This window comes from Mytilus galloprovincialis, chromosome 9 (assembly GCF_965363235.1).
Source record: "Mytilus galloprovincialis chromosome 9, xbMytGall1.hap1.1, whole genome shotgun sequence".
In the NCBI taxonomy this organism is placed as follows: Eukaryota; Metazoa; Mollusca; class Bivalvia; order Mytilida; family Mytilidae; genus Mytilus; species Mytilus galloprovincialis.
The window spans coordinates 64,235,212-64,263,040 of NC_134846.1; the positions used below are offsets into that span (position 1 = coordinate 64,235,212).

At 33.2% G+C, this 27,829-nt stretch overlaps 1 protein-coding gene across 2 annotated transcripts in view; it reads right to left on the bottom strand.

Moving 5' to 3' along the window:
* Nucleotides 1-5,649: 5,649 nt before the first annotated feature.
* The window catches only part of LOC143045619 (uncharacterized), a 28,639-nt gene continuing 6,459 nt past the window's right edge, over nt 5,650-27,829 (bottom strand). Inside the window, exons 3-11 of one of the 2 annotated variants that reach the window (XM_076218238.1) lie at nt 27,205-27,273; nt 26,643-26,810; nt 25,583-25,664; nt 24,242-24,426; nt 21,973-22,140; nt 18,986-19,113; nt 8,802-8,979; nt 7,028-7,198; nt 5,650-6,243 (exon numbers count right to left, since the gene is read on the bottom strand). In XM_076218238.1, coding sequence (XP_076074353.1) covers nt 6,146-6,243; nt 7,028-7,198; nt 8,802-8,979; nt 18,986-19,113; nt 21,973-22,140; nt 24,242-24,426; nt 25,583-25,664; nt 26,643-26,810; nt 27,205-27,273 — 1,247 coding nt within the window. In that variant the 3' untranslated portion in view covers nt 5,650-6,145. Of the gene's footprint in view, nt 6,244-7,027; nt 7,199-8,801; nt 8,980-9,657; nt 9,783-18,985; nt 19,114-21,972; nt 22,141-24,241; nt 24,427-25,582; nt 25,665-26,642; nt 26,811-27,204; nt 27,274-27,829 lie in introns of those variants that run through there. The other variant, XM_076218239.1, reaches the window with a different exon arrangement.

The window sequence follows — 27,829 nt, forward strand, 5'->3', positions numbered from 1 at the left end:
GTTATAACCCAAAAACCACATTTTACCCCTATGTCCTATTTTTAGCTTTGGCGGCCATCTTGGTTGATAGGCCGAGTCACCGGACACATTTTTTTTAACTAGATACCCCAAAGATGATTGTGGCCAAGTTTGGATTAATTTGGCCCAGTAGTTTCAGTGGAGAAAATTTTTGTAAAAGATTACTAAGATTTACGAAAAATGGTTAAAAATTGACTATAAAGGGCAATAACTCCTAAAGGGGTCAACTGACCATTTCGGTCATGTTGACTTATTTGTAAATCTTACTTTGCTGAACATTATTGCTGTTTATAGTTTATCTCTATCTATAATAATGTTCTAGACAATAACCAAAACAGCAAAATTTCCTAAAAATTACCTATTCAGGGGCAGCAACCCAACAACAGGTTGTCCGATTCATCTGAAAATTTCAGGGCAGATAGATCTTGACCTTATAAACAATTTTGTCAGATTTGCTCTAAATGCTTTGGTTTTTGAGTTATTAGCCAAAAACTGCATTTTACCCCTATGTTCTATTTTTAGACATGGCGGCCATCTTGGTTAGTTGGCCGGGTCACCGGACATATTTTTAAAACTAGATACCCCAATGATGATTATGGCCAAGTTTGGTTTTATTTGGCCCAGTAGTTTCAGAGGAGAAGATTTTTGTAAAAGTTAACGACGACGGATGACGGACGACGACGACGACGGACGACGGACACCAAGTGATGAGAAAAGCTCACTTGGCCTTTTAGGCCAGGTGAGCTAAAAACTTAGCAACAAATAACAACAACTGAATTACAGGCTCCTGACTTGGGACAGGCACATACAGAGTGTGGTGGCGTTAAACATGTTAGTTTGTGCCCGACCTTCCCCTAACCTTGGACAGTGGTGTAACAGTATAACATAAGTTATATTATGTGCTAATTGAATTATAATTGTATACGGTGCACCAATGCTTTTTTATAACAAAATCCAAAATACGATAAGTTATTGTAAAAGTTATAAGTGAATTATAATTTGTACAAAAACTGTGTAAAAAGGCAAAAAATACAATAAATAGTTTGTAAGAAAAATGTGTACAAAGTCAAAATACAAACTTCAATTTAAACACATTTTTGTACATATTATAATTTGTACAAAATTATACACCTAACAACATGTTCACAGAAAATGGAATTTATTACGAAGAATAATAATAATGTAGACTGAAATGGTCTTAGACCCGACTGTTTTTAATATGTTTATGTGATGTAGGTTACCGGAATCCTTCTGCAAATACATGACCCCCATATCATCAGTGGATGTAAGAAGATCTGATATGAGTGCCAAAGAGACAACTCTCCATCAAAGTCACAATGTTCAATTTTTCCCCCCCATAAAAATACTTTACAAATTGGGAGAAAATCAAGGTATTCCGACCATTGAATAGTATTTAAAACAAAAATAATGAAAGGATGGCATGATTTTCAAGTTTGAACCCTGACGACACTGAAAATCGAAAATTCACGCATTTACATATTACATGACGCTACGATGAGGTGAAAAACTTAACAAGAAATATTTTACCTGATTCGTTATCATATTCACATTATGTTGACACATCTGCTGATTGGGTTATAACTCAAAAAACCAAAGCATTTAGAGCAAATCTGACATGGTGTAAAATTGTTAATCAGGTCAAGATCTATCTGCCCTGAAATTTACAGACCAATCGGACAATCCTTTGTTGGGTTGTTGCCCCTGAATTGGTAATTTTAATGACATTTTGCTGTTTTTGGTTATTAACTTGAATATTATTATAGATAGAGATAAACTGTATACAGCAATAATGTACAGCATAGTAAGAACTTAAAAGAAGTCAACATGACCAAAATGGTCAATTGACCCCCTAAGGAGTTATTGCCCTTATATAGTCATTTTTTAACAATTTTCACAAAATTTGTAAAATTTTATTAACATTTTCCACTGTAACTCCTGGGCCAAGTTCATTATAGATAGAGATAATTGTAAGCAGCAAGAATGTTCAGTAAAGTAAGATCTACATACACATCACCATCACCAAACCATAATTTTGTCTTGAATCCATCCGTGTCCTTTGTTTAATATTCACATAGACCAAGGTGAGCGACACAGGCTCTTTAGAGCCTCTAGTTTGTTCAGTAATTTGTAGATAAATTAGGCCGTTAGTTTCTCGTTTGAATTGTTTTTCGTTTGTCATTTCAAGGCCTTTTATATCTGACTATGCTGTATGGGTTTGCTCATAGTTGAAGGCAGTATGATGAGCTATAATTTGTACATATTTTTTTTTTTTTTGGGTACAAATCATTATTTGTACAAAATCAAAACTTGTACACAATATATAAAAAAGGTGTTCCTGTTAAGGTCGTAAATGGTCGTATGGACCTATGCCTATCCCCATTTTAGCCATATGTTTTCCTTTTTTGTGATATTGAGAATTGTTCAAATTTGAATTTAACATATAATTGGGGATAATGTTCCTTGTACCCCCATGCGTACATGTATATTTAATCCAAATCATTATTATTAAAATAACTAAAAGGAAAACATATGACCAAGGATACCTGATGAGGATAATAATTAAAATGAATATATATGTCTCTGTTAAGGCATAGATAGGTCCATACAACCAGTTCTATAATAAAATCTACTGGTCCTGAACCGGACTGATTTTAAGATTTTATTTACTGTTATCTGTTATTGTCCCTTTTGAATTCCTTGTTATCTGTTTTAAGCTACATCAATTTACCGTTTTGCTGTTATTGGAACCCCCTCTCCCCCCTCATTACATGCAAAACGGGGGGAAGTGGGGTTACCGAGTCAAACATTTTTCATAAGAATAATACATTGAGATTTAACATATACTTTCCTATATGTAGTGTTTGTATTAAAGTATGCCAACAAAAATCATCAAATTTGGGATCATAATATTGTTTAAGAAAAAAATCTTACCCCCTGTACATCATAAAAGTGCAAAGTCTTCTTTAACACACGTGCATGGTTAATTCGGATCACATATTTTCTATTCCGATATTATAAGAATTCGAAGGTTCATATCATTTACAATATCATTCAACATTATTCTTGGATTTTTTTCAGCGTTGAACCTCCAATTAAGGTTTATGTACCCTTCTGTAGCCATTTTTGTACGAATTTTTTAAGCATCAATTGTATCAAAACTACAGAGATAACGAATAATAGAGACAGGCCATTTTGAAAATATACTAGGGGGAAACTTGATGCAAAGCATTATTATTTACTGTTGCATTGCATTTAATAGAAAAGGAGTACTTTGTGGCAAATAAACCAAGATTTTTATAGAAAATCCACAGCCTTTAATACAGAGATTTTTGTTATAAAATTTGAAACATAGATTACTCACTTGATTTTCTATGATGTGCTAGTGTTTGTTTTTTACAAAAAGTTCTAACCAACCTGTAAATTCCAAAATACCTCGTGCAGAGTAACTAAATTCGAGCGCACCCTAAAAGGTGTACTTGATTTGGTCCATATTTTTATTTATTCCAACCAATAACTACATTAATAAACTTGTTTTAAGGAAAGCAATGCTAGCACTGCATGTAATAATGCTATATCAATCGGTCGTCAAATTGCCAAATATGATAGAACAAGGATAAAGGCTGTGGATTTTCTATAAAATTTCCATATGTTTAGCATTGATACTACAGATACAGTTAAGTCGGCCTAATATCTTGACTTACATCTAGAAATTGACAATGAGGGTCGGTTGAAAACAAAACTTTACGACAAAAGAGATGATTTCAGCTTTCCAATTGTGAACTTTCCATTTCTAAGTAGCAACATTCCAGCAGCACCTGCATACGGGGTATATATCTCCCAATTGATACGATATCCCCGTGCTTGCATTTACTATCATGATTTTCTTGATAGAGGGTTGGTGCTAACAAGGAAGCTATTATACCAAGAGTTCCAAATGGTGAAGTTGAAATCATCCCTTCGTAAATTTTACGGACGCCATCACGAGTTGGTTGACCGTTATGGAATAACCGTTTCACAAATGATATCGGATATGTTCCTTACGTCGTAACTACAATTCCCTTCCATTTCATGAATGTGACCTACCGAATTAGACTATTTACCGGATTTGTTATCACATAAGCAACACGACGGGTGCCACATGTGGAGCAGGATCTGCTTACCCTTCCGGAGCACCTGAGATCACCCCTAGTTTTTTGGTGGGGTTCGTGTTGTTTATTCTTTAGTTTTCTATGTTGTGTCGTGTGTGCTGTTGTTTGTTTGTCCTTTTCATTTTTAGCCATGGCGTTGCCAGTTTGTTTTAGATTTATGAGTTTGACTGTCCCTTTGGTATCTTTCGTCCCTCTATTCTAGACCTATAAAGAAAACGGAACATGTGACATCTGATATTATGATTAAATTGTTTGCTAGATATAATACTTCCAAAAGCACACTCAAAGATTTACGTTTACTTACTATCTTTTCTTTAGGTTATACTGGTATTTTACGTTTTAATGAATTGAAATTGATAAATTATTTAAAATGCATGGTCGCTGGAAATCAGATAGAGCCAAAGACGGATATGTGTTAGAAAATTTATAAAATCATTTATCAGTTTTTAAGAATCTTGGAATTTAGTAACATGTAGCTGTCTACTTTTTTGTGCGTCGAGGTGGTCACTGCGCCATTCAGTATCCAAACTTGTGTTTGTTCTAGACTATTGTATTTAGAAAGTAAAAGCTTATGTTGAAGTGTACACAATTGGATGTGCTCAATTATTTACACGTATGTTCAAAATAGATGGAGCATTTTAGCACATACATACTTTATGTATTGTTTAACAACGTGAATTCAAACATAAATGAGAAAGTGCGGTATGCGGAATGAAATTGACAGATTGCGCATTGATTTTATAATGGTGATTTTGTATAAGTTGTATAATTATTGCCTTTAAACGTTTTGGTGGTCAGTATAAGTAAATTGAACGGGTTTTTAGTTGTCGTGGGTAGTGACCACATAATCGCACGTCATATATATATACATACATATAGGCTAATATTGAAGTGTACAACTCAAGATGTGCTCAATTATTTACACATATATTTAAAATAGATTGAGCATTTTAGTACATAAATACTTTATGTTTGGTTAAACAACGTGCATTTGAACATAACTTTATTTTGTTTGTTCTTTCAAAATAAAAAAGGGCCTTGGTGGCAGATTGGTCTCAGTAGTTTCTACTGCAATCAAAAGCTAGTCAACACTGAGGTTGTGAGTTCGAACTTCTCGTGCAGGTGCACTCGCCCCCAATCTTAATTGACTAGGATTGTCAGTTTTCCTGTCGAAGGTCGGTGGTTTTCTACGGGCTTCCTCCACGAATAAAAACTGACCGCGTCGAAATATCGTAAAGGCGGTGATTAAAAGTGGCGTTAAAACACCAAAAATCAATCAATAATCAAATTAAAAAAAAAACAAATATATTCTGGCCAAAAGGAAAAATTACAAGCAATTATTGTATTAATGTTTCTATAAATATGGTTGAAGTACAAAGTGTTCCAATTCATATTGTTTAACAAAAAGAGGAGGTATAAGAGCAATTATCTGGCACAAGAAAATGCAGAATAGTATAATAATTTAAGAATAAACAAAAGTATTTTAATTTTAATGATAAATGAACAGCTTGTTATAATATAACACTTTAGTGTATAAAGGTGATTTGTGAACTCGCTTATCATATATTCTCCTTTTGAAGCAGTACTCTACGAATTTTATGAATGAGATGAATTGATGTCGTGTTTTCAATCTGGGTATGAGTAATGCATTAATGATGAGTACTAAAGATATCGATTTACTAAGGACCTTATACTTTCACTGTTCTCTTATGAAGGTGAAATGTATGTAATATTTGAAAGCATTTTATCATAGTATCTAGGATAATCCTCGAATGAAGGGTATTAACATTTTCACAAAAAATCTTTTTAGCAGCGCATACAGATATCACAAATGCAATCAGTGTACAAAACTAGTTTTATGTAAAAGGTGTTCTGTCTTCTTTCTATTTGTTTATTGTGATTTTTTTTGCAGAAAGTTGTTTATCTTTCCAAAAGACTTTAGTTTTTGTTGAGTATCGTTATAACCAAAATACGGTAAAAAGTAACGTAAAGCAGGACACCGCTGTCATCAAACCTATTGGTGTCAAGCTAAGAATCAGTGCTCTGAAAAACCAATCTGAAAAGATATAGATAACATATACCAGAAATTTGATTAGAACGTTGTAACCAATTTCAATTTCCGATTTTCATAACATATTACAATTTATGCGAATAAAGTTAGCCAAAAAATAAATTTCAATGAAATAGTAACCGAAGGACACAAACAGCAGATAAAATCTACATGTCGAAATACGGTCTTAAACAATTATAGACACATATCTATTGAATTTAAGTTCTTAATCTTTCCAAGTCCCAATAAGAAAAAGTTTCATGGAGATTACAAAAGATTTGCTTTTGATTCTCAATCTTTTAATGGTTTCATAAATTATCTAATGAGGTTTCTGACATCGGAGGTTCAATGAAACCAAATGATTGATACTTTTGAAATCCATGCTGCGACAAAGAGACTATTGTGTTTGCAAATAAACATTTTTCTCTAAATGTTTTTATTTGAGCGTCTCTGTTGAGTCTTATATAGACGAAACGTGTGTCTGGTATATCCAATTATAAGACTGGTAACTTTGATATTCATATTAGCTATTCATTTATAAGTGTGGTATATAAACGTATCTGATATTGAAACCAGTGTGTTGACCTCATTAAATATGTTTTTTTTCGTAATTCTAAACCCCACAAACCGCCACTTATTTGAAAGTTTCGTTTTGTTATATGATTGATATTGATTTTTAAATGTAGGTGAAAGTAGATAAACGATGCAATTTAAAACATTAATTTGACTTAAATTTCAAACATAAATATATACCATATATTTTCTTTGTTTAAGTAATGACAATATTTACCAGGTGGGACATATGGCTCAATGATTTTCACTTCTGTCAATCTTAGAATTAAATAACTGTACGACGAACCATATGGGTCTTGACAACATACAAACACACGATACGAATCAATGTCACTGTATTCAAATGCTGGTGCTGCTATGGTATATAGCCAAAAACCAGTAACATTTCCTATGATATAAAAAAATATTTACATTTGCTTTCATAATTCCAAAGTTCTGATAATTCGTTTCTGATTTGAACCTACGAGTAATATTGAAAAATTGACGTTGTAAACTAATTCACCCCTTTGATTATAATATTTTATAATTCAGACGTGCGTTCCAATTCCAATTACTAATCAGTAGCGGTCGAATGAAAACTGTCAAAAGGTCAAATAAGAGTTAAAATTGGAGAGTATCGAGGACCAACAAGTTTTGCCAAATACACCGTATCTGAGGGGTTGAAAATTCGTAGTATATCTAAAATATTCGAGGTAAAAAACCACTGTGATTGTTTTGAATATATATTTGCAATGACACAAAATGACAGATTAAGCTGAATTTAATAGGGAAACTGGGCATATGACAGTATATTTCATCACATATGTCTCAATGTCCATACAGAACAGTGGAACAACCACCGTTTAAGTCGTCTCAAAAATTAGGAAGGTTACTATCTTTTTAGATTCTTAAATATATTTGACAACTTTTTCACAGCCATCATATTATCTTGTAAAATATAAAATATTACTTATTTTCGTTTAAATTTTTGCTTTTATGTAATCAAAGATTTAATATCTTTTGTTTCCAATGACTGATTTATTTTATTCTGTTCAAGGTCTCAGCAGAACTATAACCAAAATATTCATTCGATTACTTTGAAGGTTCTCATGGTAATGATTTTAATCTTCTATCCAATAACATTAACTATTTAATGGGGTTCACTGTAACTAAACAGACGTGCACAATTTAGTTGGTATTGTGAAGACTATTTTTTTCCGAATAGTGTGGCCATTAACGAATAAACCAACAGCATTTTCATAAAAACTATCTTACAAAAAGTGTAAACATTAAACAGTAGTAGTATTCTATATTCATTTTTTCTATACCTTATATCTAAACTGATTTCTAAATGATCATAAATCTTTTATGGTAGATAGGGTGTCTTCCTCCATCTTGGATTAGGAAATACTAGAAAAAAGGTCTAGATCTTTAATAGAATGTGCAAATTTTGAGAGTAGTAGGAAATTCATGTGTAAGAACTTTCATTTCAATATAGAAAATGACATGTTTTATCATATTTATGGTTGTATTTTACAAAAAAACAGAAAACGTTTGTTTGATAATTTTTTTCCATTTTTGCGACATAAGGGGAGGCAACTCAAATGCAAGGGCAGATAATTCAGATAAAGGCAGTTTTACAATAGAATGTGTTGGGAATTTACCTATTTTATTATGTAGCAAGAAAACGGGTCCGGTGCCCCATTTTTTTTTCTTTTTCTTAACTGAAAGCATACTATTAAAGCTATCTTGTTATATGTTATTTCTAAATTCTATGGTGTAGTTTACGATTTATTGCAGAAAATTTGGTTTTCCATGCATAATGTATACAAAATCTGTCAATTTTGAACACCGTGTAGCGTAAAAATAAGCCCCGTGACCCACTTTTTTTTTTTATTATTTTTGAAAAAGCATGATATAAACTACATTTTGGCAAATTATTAAAAAATTCTATGGATTATAATTTAGACACCCCATCTACCTTAAACCAAAGATTGGTACACGAAACATACCATATACATCAGTTGTGTTTTTCAGCTCAAAGTTGAACGTATTAGGTAAAGTGAACGGCATGGTGCAGCATATTTCATCCCTTGTAGCATCAGTAACATTGATTTGGAATAAAGGAAGTGCCGTTTTGGTCGTCTCAAGTATTTCAATGATGTGAGGAAGGTTGTTAATAATAGGTGGCTAAAAGAATACAAAAGATAATTTTAGGTGGCTAAAATGAAAAAAGTTACTAATAGGCGACTAAAATAGAAGTTAATGATAGGTGCCTAAATGAAAATAAAAATAATGAAAATTGGCTTAAACAAAATAAAAGTTAATGATAGGTTGCTAAAACAAAAAAAGTAAATGATAGGTTGCTAAAACAAAAAAGAAAATGGTAGGTGACTAAAACAATGAAAGGCAGCTAAAACAAAAGATAATGATAGGTGGCTAAAATAAATTAAAAGTTAATGATATGCGGCTAAAACAAAATAAAAGTTAATGATAGGTGACTAAAAAAAATAAAAGTTAATGATAGGTGGCTAAAACAAAATAAAAGTTAATGATATGAGGCTAAAACAAAATAAAAGTTAATGATAGGCGGCTAAAACAAAATAAAAGTTAATGATAGGCGGCTAAAACAAAATAAAAGTTAACGAACGGTGTCTAAAACAAAATTAAAGTCAATGATATGAGGCTAAAACAAAATTAAAGTCAATGATATGAGGCTAAAACAAAATTAAAGTCAATGATAGGAGGCTAAAAGAAATTTAAAGACAATTATGGGTGGCTTAAAGAAAATAAAAGTTGAACGTATAAGGTACATTTATGAGTTTGACTGTCCCTTTGGTATATTTCGTCCCTCTTTTAGGTAATGTGAACGGCATAGTGCAGCAAATTTTATCCTTGGTAGCATCTGTAACATTGATTTAGAACAAAGGAACTGTCGTTTTGGTCGTCTCAAGTATTTTAATGATGTGAGGAAGGTTGTTAATAATAGGTGGCTAAAAGAAAACAAAGATAATGATAGGTGACTAAAACAAAACGTTTATGATAGGGGACTAAAAGAAAATAAAAGTTAATGATAGGTGACTAAAAGTAAATAAAAGCAAATGATAGATGGCTTAAAGAAATTAAAAGTTAATAATAGGTGGCCAAAACAAAATAAAAGTTAATGAAAGGTGGCTAGAACGAAATAAAAGCTAATGAAAAGTGGCTAGAACGAAATAAAAGCTAATGAAAGGCGGCTTAAGCAATGTAAAAGATACTGAAAGGTGGCTAAAAAAATTAATATTTAATGATGGGAGGCTAAAACAAAATAAAAGTAAATGATAGGTGGCTAAAACAAAAAAGTAAATGGTAGGTGGCTAAAACAAAAAAGTATGTAAATGATAGGTGGTTAAAACAGAAAAGTTAATGATAGTTCAAATTTGCTTGAATAACAAAAAGTACTCTCGAATCGGTACTTTGTGTGTTTTTTTTTATTATTTTAGTTTTTAGTGCCAAGTACCGATCTAACTTACTGAGTCTATTACTAATTTAGAACTTACAAAACAAAATAAATATATTTTTTACTGAAAGCAAAAACTCGAATGATGAAAGCAAAATCTCGGATGATGAAATAGTACATGCTTAAACTGTTTATCTTTTGATAAAATATATAAATTGTCAATTTATTAGAAAATGTTGAGCTTGTGAATTATCGGAATAATTAGTTTATAAGGATATTGAATTCCTTTTTTCTACACATTATAAAATACAAAGGGGACATTTAAAATTTAGAACTCAAAATGTTTTTTTCCTTAACTTTGTGGGCTCTCTCTGATATATAAAATTTAAGTTATCTAGAGAAAAACAGTTGTCTGATCCAAAAAATTGAACGGAATAAGCCAATCTGGGCATGAAGACAGCAGAACTTTTGAAAGATCCATTACATATCTATATTTATAAAGGAAATTTAGCTAAAACAGTAAACAAAATTTTCAAAAATAAATAATTCGCATGAAGCCCTTTATCATGATGACACGAAGATGAGAACCTTAAATATCGTATGAGTAACAGTAAGAGAAGCTGTAGATATAAGGTGACATGTATCAGTCCCCACTACTTAGTAAGTTTTCTAATCTCGTTATAAGAATTTACAGTATGTGTAACATAAGAAATATGCTAATATGTATCAGTAATGGTTTACTTTTATAAATTGAAACTTGAATAGAGAATTGTCTCATTTACACTCATACCATATCTTCTAATAGTTAATCAATACCAATTACTTACACATTTTACTAACCTAATTATTAGAGTAAAAGTAACAGTAGATATATGGTTACATGTATCAGTACCCACTATAAATTATGTTTACAAACCTCGTTATGAGAATTAACCGTAAGAATAACATTAGATTATATATAGTGACATGTATCAGTACTCAAGCGTTACTTAGTTTACTGACCTTGTTATAATAGCTAACAGTAATGTAACAGTAAATGTAAGTAAATATGAAGCAGTAACCTTTATTTCCTACGTTTACCTTAGCCGTATTTTGAATAAAGTTTTGAAATTTTGGGTTCTCAATGATCTTCAACTTCGTACTTGTTTGGCTTTAAAACTTTTTTATCTGAACGTCACTGATGAGTCTTATGTAGACGAAACGCGAGTCTGGCGTATCAAATTATAAGTCTGATACCTTTGATAACTATTTACACCACTGGGTCGATGCCATTGTTGGTGGACGTTTCGTCACCGAGGGTATTACAAGCCTAGTAGTCAGCACTAAGGTGTTGACATCAATATCAGTTATATGGTAATTTTCATAAATTTCAAGTTTACAAAATTATGAATGTTTCGAAATATTAAGGATGTTCTTATCCCTGGCAGAGATTACCTAAGCCGTATTTGGCATAACTTTTTGAAACCTTAGGTCCTCAATGTCTTCAACTTTGTACTTGTTTGGCTTTATAACTATTTTGATCTTGGCGTCACTGATAAATCTTATGAAGACGAACGCGCATCTGGCGTATCAAATTATAAGCCTGGTACCTTTAATAACTATTTACACCACTGGGTCGATGATTTGCTGGTGGGCGTTTCGTCTCTGAAGGTATCTTAGAGTGTTATTATCAGACTTGTTAGGCACAATAAGAAATACTAGCTGTTTCTACTTGTAATGATTCTAAACTCCGTTTGCACATAAATCTCAACGTCATAAGTAGCGTGACGCTACAATACATACATAGCGGCACCGCGAACGTCTAATGAACATCCTGGGGCGTGAGAAAAATCTTAAAATCAGATAACTATTGTCTCTCAAATGAAATAAAATTTTAACTATTTACACTTAAACAGTGTTTATGTTTTACGGAACTGTTGAATCTAACTTTTGATTTTCTCCTTGGCATCAGTTTTTGCTTTTCTAGTTGAAGTAATAGTACTGTTACTAGAATCACACGGACTATCTGTTGATAAGAGTTCAAGTGGATATAACTGACTTATTGGTCTAGATGTCGTACCATTTTTAGTGCGTAAAATGGCAGACCTACACATTCCATCTCTCCCATAAACTTACTTAACGATAGTCGCTATATTCCACACTGTCCTTGGGGTATCATCATAAATCTGTACAATGTCGCCCACTTTAATGATTTGAGTGGTAATTCCGGTGATTCTATGTTCTTCCCTAAGTGAAGTGAGATATTCTCGTCGCCATTTCTTCCAGAAATCGTGAATAATGCGTTTTAGAGCACTAGATTGTCTAGCTTTTTGCTGTGTAATGTGTTAAGTTTTGTACGTTCTCCTCAATCTTGAAATTAATTGTTCCTGAATACGGTAAAGTTTTAATCCGTCTTCCATAGAGAAGATGAGACGGTGTAAGTGGTTCATCATCGGTAAGGTCCGTTTTTACGTGGGTTAACGGACGATCATTTAATATAGCCTCTATCTCGGTCACAATTGTCTCTAGCACTCTAAAAGTAACTAGTGCTCGTCCTAACGTTTTCTTTATGCAATTCTTGATCAAGCCGATTAAGCGCTCCCACCAACCTCTATACCATGATGCACGCTTCGGAATAAATTTCCACTGAGTTCCATATATGTTGAGTTGTTCCTGAATAGTAGTAGATTTTGTAAGCATTTCAATTGCCTTCGCCGCTGCGGTATATGTTGTACAGTTGTCAGATATCATGATTTTTGGTAACGATTTGCGGCTAGCGAATCTCCTAAATGCTAGAAAAGCCACACTGTGCGTACTGTAAAGAGCCACACTTGTCTGTTAATTGCACTAAAGTAACTGACTGTCACTCCATAATGGGACGCTTGTAACATCCAAGTACGATTTCAAATGCTTGACGAGTCTTGCGCCAATCAAAGCTGTACTGAGTTCTAACCTCGGGATTGTTAACTGTTTCAGAGGTGCCACTCGATTCTTTGACATGATAAGTACGGTGTCTTTTCCACTGATTTAATATTCGCATGCCCCATAGGCTTTCAAGCTTGCATCCGTAAAAACATGTTATTCTACGTTGTCTGATTTTTCTTTGAAATACGGTCTATTAATCTCCAAATGTGAACATTCATTAATATCTTGTAGTACGCACTTCCATTCTGTTCTATTTCAGATGTAAGAGGTTCATCTCAATTTAATCCTTTCTCCAACAAAGTCTGCATAAGTATCTTACTACGCACAGTAACTTGACCAATAAGTCCGAGTGGATCATAGATTTTCGACGATTGTCTTAAAATCTCTCGTTTTGTCAGACGTGTATCTTTAATATCGGTGTATTCCGGTTTGTCGAAAGTAAGTGTGTCGTTACAAGTATTCCATCTCAATCCAAGCACTTTTATGAGTTCATCTTTATCTATTACTTTGTGTGAATTTGCGCGGTTACGCAAAAGTTGAGAATTTAAAGCCCATGAGCGCAAGTTAAATCCTGCTCTTGTGAATAAGTCTCTTGATGTATCAAAATATTTCAGTAATGCACTCTCTGTAGCAAAACTCAACAGTATAAAGTAAAAACACAAAAATACCGAACTCCGAGGAAAATTCAAAAGGAAAATCCAAAATCAAAAGGCAAAATCAAAAGTCCAAACACATCAAACGAATGGATAACAACTGTCATATTCCTGACTTGGTACAGGCATTTTCTAATGTAGAAAATGGTGGATTGAACCTGGTTTTAAAGCTAGCTGTATATTATCAACATACAAATCATTCATTAAAGTGTCAGTATATTCACAACGGTTCTCTCTCAAGTGTTTTTGTAGAACGGAATTCAGTATGAATGGCGATGAAGTGGCTCCAAATAATACAGACTTACATCGGTAAGTTGATAGTGGAGTTGATGGGTCTGTTGGTGTATCGAACCAAAAGAAACGTGTGACATCTCTATCTTGTGTCTCTAATCCAACGGTCAAGAACGCCTTCTCTATATAAGTAGTAACGGCAAATTGGTGTAATCGAAATGCCAACTAAGTCATTTAAATTGGGTGGAGTAGTCATCAAACAATCATTAAGACTAGGCAATTCTGGTGTTGCTTTACAACTGCAGTCGAATACGACCCTGATTGGTGTTGTAGTTGAATCTTTTCTCACAGCATGATGCGGAATATAGTGTATTTTGCTCGTTTCATCGGTCTCATTAGTAGTATCCACTTTCTCCATCAAGCCCCTTTCTCCTGCTCAGCCATTATTTCTCCATATTTTTCCAGTAGTTTGGGTTCTTTGCTAAGTCTTCTTACTATATTTTCTGTCCTTGTTCAATGGCTTTATTTGTCGGTAACGTAGGGTGATCCTCTTTCCATGGTAACGTTACAAAATATCTGTTGTCATGGTAACGAATTTGTTTCTCTTCATAAGTCTTTTGAATATCTATCTGTTCTTCTAACTTTGTGGTGTCAATTTTCTCGGTAGCCAGTGACTATTTTTCAAAATTTCTCCAAGTCGTACTCATCGGTTTTTGTTGCGATCATCACGTTCATCATTGAAGCTCTCTTGTATCCATCTGTGTCAGAGTTGTGTGAATGTAGCGTTCCAGACAAGTTTCTGATTTTTGATTGAACAGCTGTCGGTCCTTCGCCTCGGATAATATCATTCTGAACAATTGACCAGAAGAAATCATCTCCAATTAGAACAGAAATTTCAAAGTTTTCATCTGCTGTTACTGGGTGAGCTAATTTGATTCCTGACAAATATGTAGGTTTTGCTGCTTGGCGTACATAGGTTCTCATCGGTGCTGCAATCTCTGGAACGATCAAGACTTGAATCGACAGTTTACCGTCTGTATTTATGAGATATGCCAATCCTGTTCTCAAATGGCGAATTTTAGTACTACGTGCATTGTCTCCAAATCCGGATAGGTTAACGCTTTCAGTTACAGCTGGCTTGAGTTTCAATTTCTCGGCTAATTCCTCTGTGATAAATGACCGCTGTGCGCCGTCGTCAAACAATATTTTTGCATCAAGTATTTCATGTTCTGCACCTACTGGGTTAATTGCTGTCTTCAAAAGTACACGATCTGGCGATTGCGAGTGTAAAACAGTGTCTGGTTCCTCCGCGTTGTGTTGAATTGTGCCTACGTTAAAATCCCATGTTGGTTTGTTGTCTTCATTTGTTTTAACATTGTCTTTGCAAATGCTGGTGTGATTACGTTTGTGAGACTTGTTGCAAGTTTTTGTAGATTTACATGCGGATAAGCTATGGTGTCCTAGACAGTTAAAGCATAAGCGGTTTTTTTTCACGATTGACATCCGGCCATTGTAATCAGATACTTTAGTGCAATTAACAGTTAATTAATTAGGAGTGTGGCTCCTTACAGTACGCACAGTGTGGCTTGGGTTTAGTGTTACTTGCGTTTGTATTCTTGTTACCTCTGTTACTGTAGGGGGTTCTAACTGTTCTGAAGTTTTGCCTACATCCATAATATAAAGTTCATCGAAAATTTCACGGCGTAATTCATTCAGTTGTAAATCTGTAGATTTATATTGTCTGGCAAGATTTCTGCGGATTTCACCGGGTAGTTTGTTCATGATAATTGGCACTAAAAACGCTTCGTATGTGTCTTCACTTTGACCTAATGACTCCAAACCTCTAATGTGTATCTCAATTTCATCGTAGTAGTTTTTCATGCTAGATATTGTGTATTTAGGGCTGGTATATCAACTTGTGCTTGCATATACTTTTGTCTTATTACATGCGATTGCTCATATCTTTCTTGCAGTAAAGAAATAGCTTTCTCATAATTTGCATGTGTAAGCGCAAATCCTGTGACGGGTTTCAATGCCTCATCATGGATTAGTAACTTCAAATAATTAAATTTCTGAACATTTCTAAGAGTAGTGTTTTCGTGAACGGATGTCTCATATGAATCCCAAAAATGACTGCCACTACATAATATTACCATCAAAGGTAGGAAGATTCAATTTGTTGTACTCATTTACTCTAGTGTTACTACGTGAAAACTGAGTTTCCGGTTCACGGAAGTTTGAATTACATGTATTCTGTTTAGTGTATCTCTCGGGTTGAGCATAACTTTGTTGATCATGAGCGGGTTGAGCATAACTTGGATGATCATGAGCGGGTTGAGCATAACTTGGATGATCATGAGCGGGTTGAGCATGGGCGGAATGAGAAGGGCCGCTATAACTGATGAAATCTTTTACATTTGTACTGAGTGCGGATGTATTGACAAGAATGAGCTTTTGTATTTGCGTTATTTTTCCATCTAATGTGTCAGCATACTCATCTGAATAGACGATCTGGGCTTCTACTTCTCCTTCATCAAGATTTTCTAGAATGTCCTCATTTAGTTTTTGTAGTGTTTCCTGTTTCTTCAACAGATTGTTCACAATTTTAGTTAACTCTTCAGCTCATCTCCGTCGTCTCGGATGTCCTCTAATTTCTTCAAAAGTCGGGAAACAACACTTCTGTGTCCTGCACGTATCGAAAGTAGTTTGGAACTCATCTTGGTCCTTCGGTACCAATATCTTAGAGTGGTATTATCAGACTTGTTAGGCACAATAAGAAATACTAGCTGTTTCTACTTGTAATGGTTCTAAACTCCATTTGCACATAAATCTCAACGTCATAAGTAGCGTGACGCTACAATACATGCATAGCGGTACCGCGAACGTCTTTTGAACACAGTCCTGAACAGAAGGTATCACAAGCATAGTAGTCAGCACTTCGGTGTTGACATGAATATCAGTTATATGGTAATTTTCATAAATTTCAAGTTTACAAAATTATGAATTTTTCGAAATATTAAGGATGTTCTTATCCCTGGCAGAGATTACCTTAGCCGTATTTGGCATAACTTTTTGAAATTTAAGGTCCTCAATGCTCTTCAACTTTGTACTTGTTTGGCTTATAACTATTTTTATCTGAGCGTCACTGATGAGTCTTATGTAGACGAACGTGCATCTAGCGTATTAAATTGTAAGCATGATACCTTTGATAGCTATATACTCACCTCTTTACAGGAGTCAACATTAAGGGTACCAATAGGCGTACAATGTATGCTGACATGTTACATGTATCAGTAGCAAGCGAAAAAAAAAATTGAGAATGGAAATGGGGAATGTGCCAACGAGACAACAACCCGACCATAGAACAACCAACAGCTTCACCAAAGTTTAGTTACCTCGTAATTAGAGTTAACAGTAAGGGCAAAAATAGATTTATGCTGACATGCATTAGTACCCACGCTTTATTTAGTTTACTAATCGTGTTAAAAGAATAAACAGTAAGGCAACAGTAGATACAGGTTGTCATTATCAGTTCCAACTGTTTCCGGGGGGTATCACCAGCCCAGTAGTCAAAACTTCGGTGTTGACATGAATATCAATAGTGTGGTTATTTTTATAAATTTCCTGTTTACAAAAGTTTTAATTTTTAAAAAAAACTAAGGATTATTTTATTCCAGGCATAGATTACCTTAGTTGTATTTGACATAACTTTTTGGAATTTTGGATCCTCAATGCTCTTCAACTTTGTACTTGGTTGGCCTTATAAATATTTTGATATGAGCGTCACTGATGAGTCTTATGTATACGAAACGCGCGTCTGGCGTACTAAATTATAATCCTGGTACCTTTGATAACTATTTACTAACCTCCTGATAAGGGTTAACAGTATGCGCACACAGAAGATATATGGGGACATTTTTCAGTATCCATGCGAAACTTGATTTTATTTACCTCCAAGTAAGAGTTAACAGTAAGATCAAACGTGAAGGCAAACAGTTTATTTATACTGACATATATCAGTACCCACTATAATTTAGGTAACATGTATTATTATTCACGCGTTATTAAGTCTAATTACCTCGTGATAAAAGTAAACAGTAAGGGAAACGGTAGATGTATGCTAAGATGTATCATTACCCACTATTTACTTACTTAACTAACCTCGTTATAATAGTTAACAGTAAGGTCAACAGTAGTTAAACAATTGTCGTGACGTCAGCCTATTCATTAACCGTTGATTCCTCCGGGCTCATGGTTTCTTTTTCAAGAATCACGCTTATCAATGTATCTATATAGCATATATGCTGACATGTATAAGTACCCTCGTGTTACTAAGTTTTCTATCCTAGTTATAAGATTAACTAGTAAGGGTTACAGTAGATGTCTGACAACATGTATGAGTACCCTCGTGTTACTAAATTTTCTATCCTAGTTATAAGATTAACTAGTAAGGGTCACAGTAGATGTCTGACAACATGTATGAGTACCAAAGCATAACAAAGTTTACTAACCTCGTTGTATGAGTTAACAGTGGGAGTAACATTAGATGTATGTTAAAAAATAAAAACATGTATCATGACCTACGCGCTACTAAGTTTACTAACCTCGTTATACCGGTTAACAGTAAGGGTTATAATAGATGTATGCTAACAGTAGCAATATAACCAATACACACTGCTTACTACTTACCTTATTATAAATGTTAACAGTAAGGTTTATAATCGATGTATGCTAACAGTATCACACTATTACCAATACACACTACTTATTAAGTTTACTAACCTTAGTATAGGAGTTAACAGTAATAGTTACAATAGATGTATGATATGAACATGTATCAATAAAATCAGTACACATGTATTTACTAAGTTTACTTACCTCGTTATACGAGTTAAACGTAAGGGTTACAGTAGAAGTATGCTAACATGTATCAATAGTATCAGCACACATTAATCACTCGTTTACTAACCTCGTTATACGAGTTAACAGTTAGGGTGACAGTAGATGTATGCTGACATGTATCAGTGCCCACAATTGTCACAACTTGTGGTTTATCCACTCCTCCTGGTGGCCACTTCTTTTTTAAATCAAGGGTCACTGTGAACATAAAAGGCTATTAATATTTACAAAAAACTATCAATTCGTTGTTATGATTGAGCAGAAAATGGTGTTAGAATTATTATATTAGCATTTGAAATAATGAAATGGAAGCTCCGTGCATAATAAAAATGAATATGAGCATCATCCTATAGTATGATAAATGTCTATGTCCGAGTAGCAAATATTGAGACAAAAATGAAAAGTACATATATTTTGAGAAATGAAATAAAATTATATGTAGGTATATGCACAAAACACCTGACACATATAGGTCATTTTTTAGTAACAACAAAGCTATGTCATTTGGACCTGCTTTAATTCTATAACTGCCCTTGAAATTTTTACTAGATAACATTTTTGTTCTCTTTGTAGATTCCGTGTATCGTAAAGTTATCGGAATTCCAATGGGGACTAACTATGCACCACTTATTGCGGACCTGTTTCTGTATTGTAATGAGTAACAATTGACTAAACTCAGCCAAGACCCATCGAAACAACATTTGATACAAACATTTAATAACACTTAGATATTTGGATGATACATTGGTTCTCAATAATGACGACTTCAGTATGTAGACTAGAGAGAGTTATCCTGATGAACTGACTTTAAAGAAAGCTTATACTTACAACACTTCCCTTTCTTGGATATTGATATCAATTTCTTTAACGGTAAGCTTAATACCAAGATTTATGATAAAAGAGATGATTTTTCTCATTTCCTACTGTTGATTATCCATGTTTAGATGGTGACGTTTCCTTGTCACCATCTTAAGGTGTTTATATATCCAAACTTGTTCGATTTGTTAGTGTAGGTAACAACGTATTTGTTTATAACGAACGAAATGTATGTATTACTGACAAATTATTACACCAGGTTTTTCGATATGACAAATAAATCAAAACATTTACTAAGTTTTATCATCGGAACAAGGACATCATTCGTAAATATAAATCAACATGCCGTGCAGACATCTTATACGTTCATGTATTTTCCATCCAATCTTTTATAGTAACATACTTTAAAAAGCACAAACATATCGGCATCCATCTCAAAAGCTACGCTAACCTTTAAACAGACTTATTGAAAAGGGATATAGTTACAATACTGTTGTCTGGTCACTAAGGATGGCTTATTTTAGTATTAATATTGATTCACTCATAGGGTCTTTGCTTCGGAAATATACACATTCATTCTAAAACCAGTTGTTGGCATGATACGGGATATGTTCCTCTCTTATATGTGATGATGGTATGATACTAAACCTCTAACGAGAGTGATTGTGCTTGATTTTCATATGATGAAGAAATATTTTTTCAATCGTTTATACGAGGTCTGGAGCTTGCATATCAGTAGCTGCTAGTAGTCCTTTGTTAATTTATGTATTATTTTGCTTTGTTTCTTTAGATACTTTTTCTGACATCGGACTCGGACTTCTTTAAAACTGAGTTTACTGTACGTATTGCTGTGTGTTTGTTTTTTTCAGCATTGGCTACAGGTATAGGGGAAGTGTTGAAATCTCACAAAAAATGACTTACACCGCCGCATTTCTGTGACTGTCACAAGTCAGGCCTCTGGCCCATGTCAGTCTTGTATGCTTTTTAATTTTAGTTCATCTATATATATGGATTAGAGTTTAGTATGGCCTTGTAAAACTTGTACACATTTTTGTTTATGGGCCAGCTGAAGCACTACTTTGGGTGCGGGATTTTCTCGCTGTGTTGAAGACCCATTGGTGGCCTTCGGTTGAATTTTGCTCTTTTGTTGGGATTGTTGTGTCTTTGACACATTCCCCATGTCCATTCTCAATTTTGATCACTGATATTTTTTTCAATTTATGCAAATTACAGATTAAATTACTCCGTTCAAAAGAAAATATGTTTTATATCTAAACACTACACTAGCTGCTTTAAGTATGGCGTTCTTAAAACACTTTGATCTAGAATTTAAGTCTAGTCATGTATTATGTGTAGTTATACAGTTTAAGTTTGTGTCAAAATTTCCAGGATGACCAATTAAGATTTTTATTTTGAAACTTTCCCAATAAGATAAAACCAACAATTATTTCACATGTAAACAAATCCTTTAACAATGAGTGTCAGGAAATTAAGTACCTTGAATTATTTACTCAATTTCCATTAAAATGTCCATGGTCAATTGAATCAAAGTACATTTATTGAAAAATACCCAAAAGTGATTGGTAATTCATGCGATCGGCGAAAGTCTGGGTAAAAGTTATCAAGATCGGATCATGTACATTTGACTTCAAAAAGCCGTGAAATCAATCGATAATCTAGGATTCTGTATATTGATTGAGGGAACTATTAGCTTTGAGTCACAATATGAAGATTTTTGTAAAGTGTGTGCAGCGATTGCATACCATTGTATTTGACGGTAAAAAGTCGTGATTATGAAGAACTGAGCAGTTTGACACAGACACAATGAAGATCGTTATAACCAGACCGATTTCAAAAGGGACACAAATGAGAAAATAGTCTGATCCAGTGACATGTTGATCTGCCTGCTAAAAAATCTCGTTAAGTGGTTGTCTTTAAGGGTTATCTGTCTTTGTATCTCTCATATTTGAAAATACGTATTTAAGACAAATGATCCGTGCTTTTCTTTAGAACTGTTCTAGACTCATCCGTTTCCTTAGAAATGTGAAACTGTTTGATAATCTTCTACCAAAGAATGTATATGGAAGTGTTTAACGACCTTGACTGGCTATACAGCACTCGCACGGTCGGTTACCAAAGAAGAAAAGGGAGAACTAAGGATGAAGATGTGGACAACACCTGACTATGGATTGTGACTTCCTGATAAAAAGTATCGGGTAAATGAACATTAGTTAAGCTTACTCGTTTCAATGTTTAACTCCAAATGGTCTAGATCCCCTGATACTGTAAATAGGTAGTCTTCGAAGGCATCAGGATCTTCAATTGTCAGAAAAATTGCTGATTTACCAACTGCAGTGTTCTCTTCAAGTTCTGTTTCGTTTTCATTCGTCCTGATAATAATTTCAGTGTCTGCAATACAAATTATCAGCTATTTGGAAATTGATATTAAACGATTTTAAGAACTGTCTAGCGTCAATGTAGAAGGTTGTATGGAACCGTTATTGTAGTTAGTCTAGTATGTTTTTAATTGTAGTTCATTTATATGCTTTGGAGGTTAGTATTACACCATTTCCACTGAACTAGAAACACTTTTATTTAGGGGCTAGCTGAGGCCGACCTCCGAGTGTGGGATTTTCTCGCTGCGTTGAAGACCCATTGGTGGCATTCGACTGTTATCTGCTCTTTGGTCGGATTGTTGTCTCTTTGACATATTCCCCATTTCCATTCTCAATTTTATAATATAACTAAATTTGTCATGATTAGTCTCGTGAAAATGGTTTTACTCAAGTTATCCTCAAATCCACCTTCGCTTTTCTCGTTTTACCTATTTTTATCAATGCATTTATATATTTCTAAGCTTTTGGACAATTTTAAATCTTTTAGAATTATATGTTATCGACATGCTATCATTCATGATGATTAGATGAAAAAGATAAAAACATAGTTTTTTTAGACATCTTAACAGAAGATAAATATTTATGATATATTGATATATACATTTCTACCCATTTACATTCAGTGAAAATTAATGTTTTCCGCAATAACATATTTGAGAGACATATAAGAGACCCCATGTGTTCGATTATCCAACAATGTGTATCTGACGCTAACCTTTAGCAGCATAATTCAGCGATCGGGTCTCGAGTACCGATAATGTTACTTTATTCTATTCAGATTCTGTTCTTTCTTGTATAGTTTCTTCTCCTTTTCGTAAAAACTTCCAATTTAGTAACCAATTTTAGCCAATAGAATATTAGTAACATAATCAGGAAACCAATCAAAAGATGTCTTTTTGTCGAGCCTTCGACTTTAGTCGAAAAAGCGAGACTAAGCGATCCTACATTACGTCGTCGTCGGCGGCGTCCACAAATATTCACTCTGTGGTTAAAGTTTTTGAAATTTTAATAACTTTCTTAAACTATACTGAATTTCTACCAAACTTGGACAGAAGCTTGTTTATGATCATAAGAAAGTATCCAGAAGTAAATTTTGTAAAAATAAAATTCCATTTTTTCCGTATTTTACTTATAAATGGACTTAGTTTTTCTGTGAGGAAACATTACATTCACTCTGTGGTTAAAGTTTTTAAAATTTTAATAACTTTCATAAACTATCCTTGATATGTACCAAACTAGGACAGAAGCTTGTTTATGATCATAAGATAGTATCAAGAAGAAAATGTTGTAAAAATAAATTTCCACTTTTCCGTATTTTACTTATAAATGGACTTAGTTTTTCTGCGAGGAAACATTACATTCACTCTGTGGTTAAAGTTTTTAAAATTTTAATAACTTTCATAAACTATTCTTGATTTGTACCAAACTTGGACAGAAGCTTGTTTATGATCATAAGATAGTATCAAGAAGAAAATTTTGTAAAAATAACTTTCCACTTTTCCGTATTTTACTTATAAATGGACTTAGTTTTTTTGCCAGAAACAAAACATTCACTCTGTGGTATAAGTTTTTAAAATTTTTATAATGTTCTTAAACTATCCTGGATTTCTACCAAACTTAGACAAAAGCTTATTTCTGATCATAAGATATTATTCAGAAGTAAATTTTATAAAAAAAAAATTCACTTTTTCCGTATTTTACTTATAAATGGACTTAGTTTTTCTTCCAGTTAACATTACATACAGTCTGCAGTTAAAGTTTATAAAACATTTATTAGATTCATAAACTATCCTGGATTTTTTTTACCAAACTTGGAAGCTTCTTTCAATCAAAAGACAGTATCGTGAGGGAAATTTTTATTGATGTTTTTCCTCATTTTTGTTGAGTCTGCGATTAACAGAAAAAGTAGGCGAGACACCGGGTTCCGTGGAACCCTTACGAATTTTTTATTTAATGAAACTAATAGCTTTGTGTCGTGATGCGAGGCAATTATGAGACACTAAACTGTAATGATGGTAAAGGAACGGATAAGAGTAGACGATCCTACTTCAAGTTTTGCTTCAATTCTGAAGCTTCATTCTTGATTTAAAACACGCTTCTTAAAATATACTTACTATTTTTAGTTGTAAATTTTAGAGCCCATGCTTTATTAGCGATAGGGGACGTAGACGAAATGTCGATCGTTTCACCAGTTTCCAGTTCTCCTGAATACGTTACTTGTCTTGTTGTCTGTGGACAGTCACTTCGTGTAGTGGTTGTACATGTCGCATACGATATTATGTTGGCACCAGACGAGTACCTATAGATTTTAAAAAAAACTAGTGTACTCCATTTAGTTATTTTTTTTAATGTCGTGATATGAATGGTGTCATATCTTTTGTTGAATTTTAAAAAATGTGACCTTTGTAAATATGTTTAACTTTAATATGTTAATTACTTCTACTGAAGTAAACACCATTTTGATTTCAATTGATCGATCTTTTTCAGTGTAAACGGTAGGTTTTTTTGCAGTGTAAATGGTCTGTTTTATTCAGTGTTAACGGTCGTTTTTTTCTCAGTGTACACTAAATTTGATTCAAACGTGAGTGTATATCATGTTCTGTCTTATAAGAATAGTTCTATTTACAATATTCAAGTTTAGACCAAGTTGTATCGTTTTTTTTCGAGATATATATCATGCGATTACACTGTATATCACCAATAATCTGCTCCTTAGGAAACTCCTTAAACGTTTCATGAACAATATTGTTTTTTATAACTGTACAGCCTGAGTTAATATACAATAAATATATCATTAACAAACAATTAATAATCTATATTTTCAATAGTCAGGTTCATAATGTACTTTAACAAGTCTTTAATCCCTTAAAATGGTATCATCCTTATTAAGAAATAACGTTTGGCATGTACTATAACAGTAACTATATTATAGAAATTAAGGTTTTATTTATTGTGCGAAATCTTATTCCACTCCTTTTATATGTATGTTGTGTACACGTTGTAATGTTGTACAAATTATAATTTGTACAGATTTTGTGTACAAGTTGTCAGTGTTTTATGACCAGCTTAACACAAATGGATGATGAAAGCACCTAGTCTTTTGTTTAGCATATGTCTGTCATATTTTCACAACTACATGATACAGTCTAATATTGAGCCTGATACAAACACATTATAAAAACTCAAACAGACTTTTTAAGGATATGATTTTGGTATAAGGAGAAAAATAAAATTATAATTTAAACCGTCCAGTTTCCAGTTTTAGAACAAGGAGAATAACACTAAATGTTAGGTTGAAGAATATACATTTGAATTTAAGACATTAAACTGATACATTTTATAAGATAAACTTTTATTACCTAGCGCAATCAGGTATGTGTCAAAAAACTTGTACAAAAACCCTGTACAAATCATAATTTGTACAAACTTACATCTTGTACACAACATGTACATACCATGCAATTTTATCTCCCTCTTTGATAGCAATATTTTCGTCGGCAGCATTATCATAAGTAACCAAGGTATCTATGTAAGTGTCTACAAAATCAATTGACACTAAATAATCTGATGATAAGGTGACATCATCTTGAATTACAACTAACAACAAATGATCAGCTCGGATAATAAAATAAGCAAAATTAACTCTGATGGAGGAATAATACTATTCATTTCTTAGAATTTTTATTTTAAATATAGAATTTTGTATTTCATGTACCTGATTGGATCGCAAACAACAACAAATAGTCGGCTCGGATAATGAAATAAGCACATAATGCTAATGAAAATTTTACAATGACAATTAAAGTGACATGAAACGTTTGACTTGTGAAAATAAATTGTTAATTAAATTCTTGAACCAATGCATGTATATATCATAAACTAAGTCTTCTCTGACACGATTTTATTAATTTTTTTCGCATCCATATCGTATTATCATAAATTTTTGTTCCCACTCAGTTTATTTTGATTTGACTGAAATACATAATTGTCGTGTTTTGAAGCCTATTACACATTATGTATTATCAAAACAGCACAATCAGTGCTAAAACACCCGAATTGATACATTTCCCCACAAAAAATATCACAGAAACAATAAGAACACTATACAACCATGCTGTATATTTATACATAAATCATATGTAGTATAACGAAATCGGAGATCTATATTTTAATTAGATTGCTAAAGCATGCGATAGACATCAATGAAAGATAAAAGACAGTTTTATGTGTATTCGGATAATGAGTCTTTTAAGTTCACAGATTCGACCAGACCCAGTGCTATTAAAGCCTGAATTGGTTTAAATTATTGAGACAAAAGGACATGCTTACTCACTGATTACTTGCTTTGATTCCACCAACTTGAAGGTCAACCCATAATTTCCCCGTCTATACAATTATAGTCAATTTGATTACCCTATAAGGACACTTGGGACGAGCATGTTTAGCAAATCATATAATCAACAATCCATTAGACAGAAATTAGGTAAATTTATCAAAACCAAAGCATTAATATACCTGGAATAATAATTGAAGTGAATCCTATAATTCTGTAAGTACTGGTATCTATAGGTCGTAATACTCCGATCTTTAGTGTTCCACTGGCTTTTGCATAAAAGATCCAGGATGTAATCACTCCACAACATGTTATTTCCCATGCCGAATCCATTAATATCGTTATTTTACCTGAAATATGCACATCACTGTATTGAAATTTTATTACATTTTCATAATTAATTTCCCCAAGATCTATTTCATTCAACTTTAACTCTTTTTAAAAATTGTAAGAACAATTAAATTTGCATACTCCCCTAAAAGTGGGTCTCATTGGGGTGTAATCGTGACTCGGGATTGCCGATTTTTTGTAAGCGTGACACGTGAAGTTCAACTTACCGTGCAGTAAAAACGGGAAATGAAGTCTAGCGGGCACGGGAAATTACTAAAAAATGAGAATTGCTTACGTACATAGTGTAAACGAGATACAGGAATCTGATAAAGCAGTAAGCGGGGTCCGGGATGGGAAACCCCAAATGAGACCCCCCTAAAAAATTAAAAATGAAAATAAAGAGTATTTTCTTACCTGCTGCTGTATCTGCATTAGTGTTTAAATTTTCTGGTTCATCATAAGTAAAATAGTTCACATCACAAACTGTAAAAAGTATGAAAAAGACAAAGATATACATGATTCAATAGATATGTTGAAAAAAATAAAATAATTTCAATTTGGGGAACATAATAACATAATTTTATATTTAGTACTGTAAGGCTATTTTCTTCTGACAGACGGCGATTTCATATATATACCTGCCATTTGTTCAGTAATGATTTTATTGGTTACACTCACTTATTCACTTGATGTTTTTGATTGAAATCGGATAGAATTGCAATTTTCATGACCTGATGACAGTTTTTTCTATTTGTTTTCGTTGGAGGAAATATTTTGTATTTTTTCAAAAAGGTTACAACCTCGCTGCTTGAAAAGATGATGAAGTCCCTGTAATTAAAAGGCCATTGAGATCCTATCTATACTTCAATGTTTCACATGCAGTCTGATGTTGAAATAGCATTATGTTTGATGTTGACGGTTTATGTTACTATACTAGATTTACGTTGTGTATACATATAATAGCATACATAGTTGGTTCTATGTTATCAATATCGGGAGGTATACTTTTTCAAACGGTAGTTTCAATGAAAATATTATA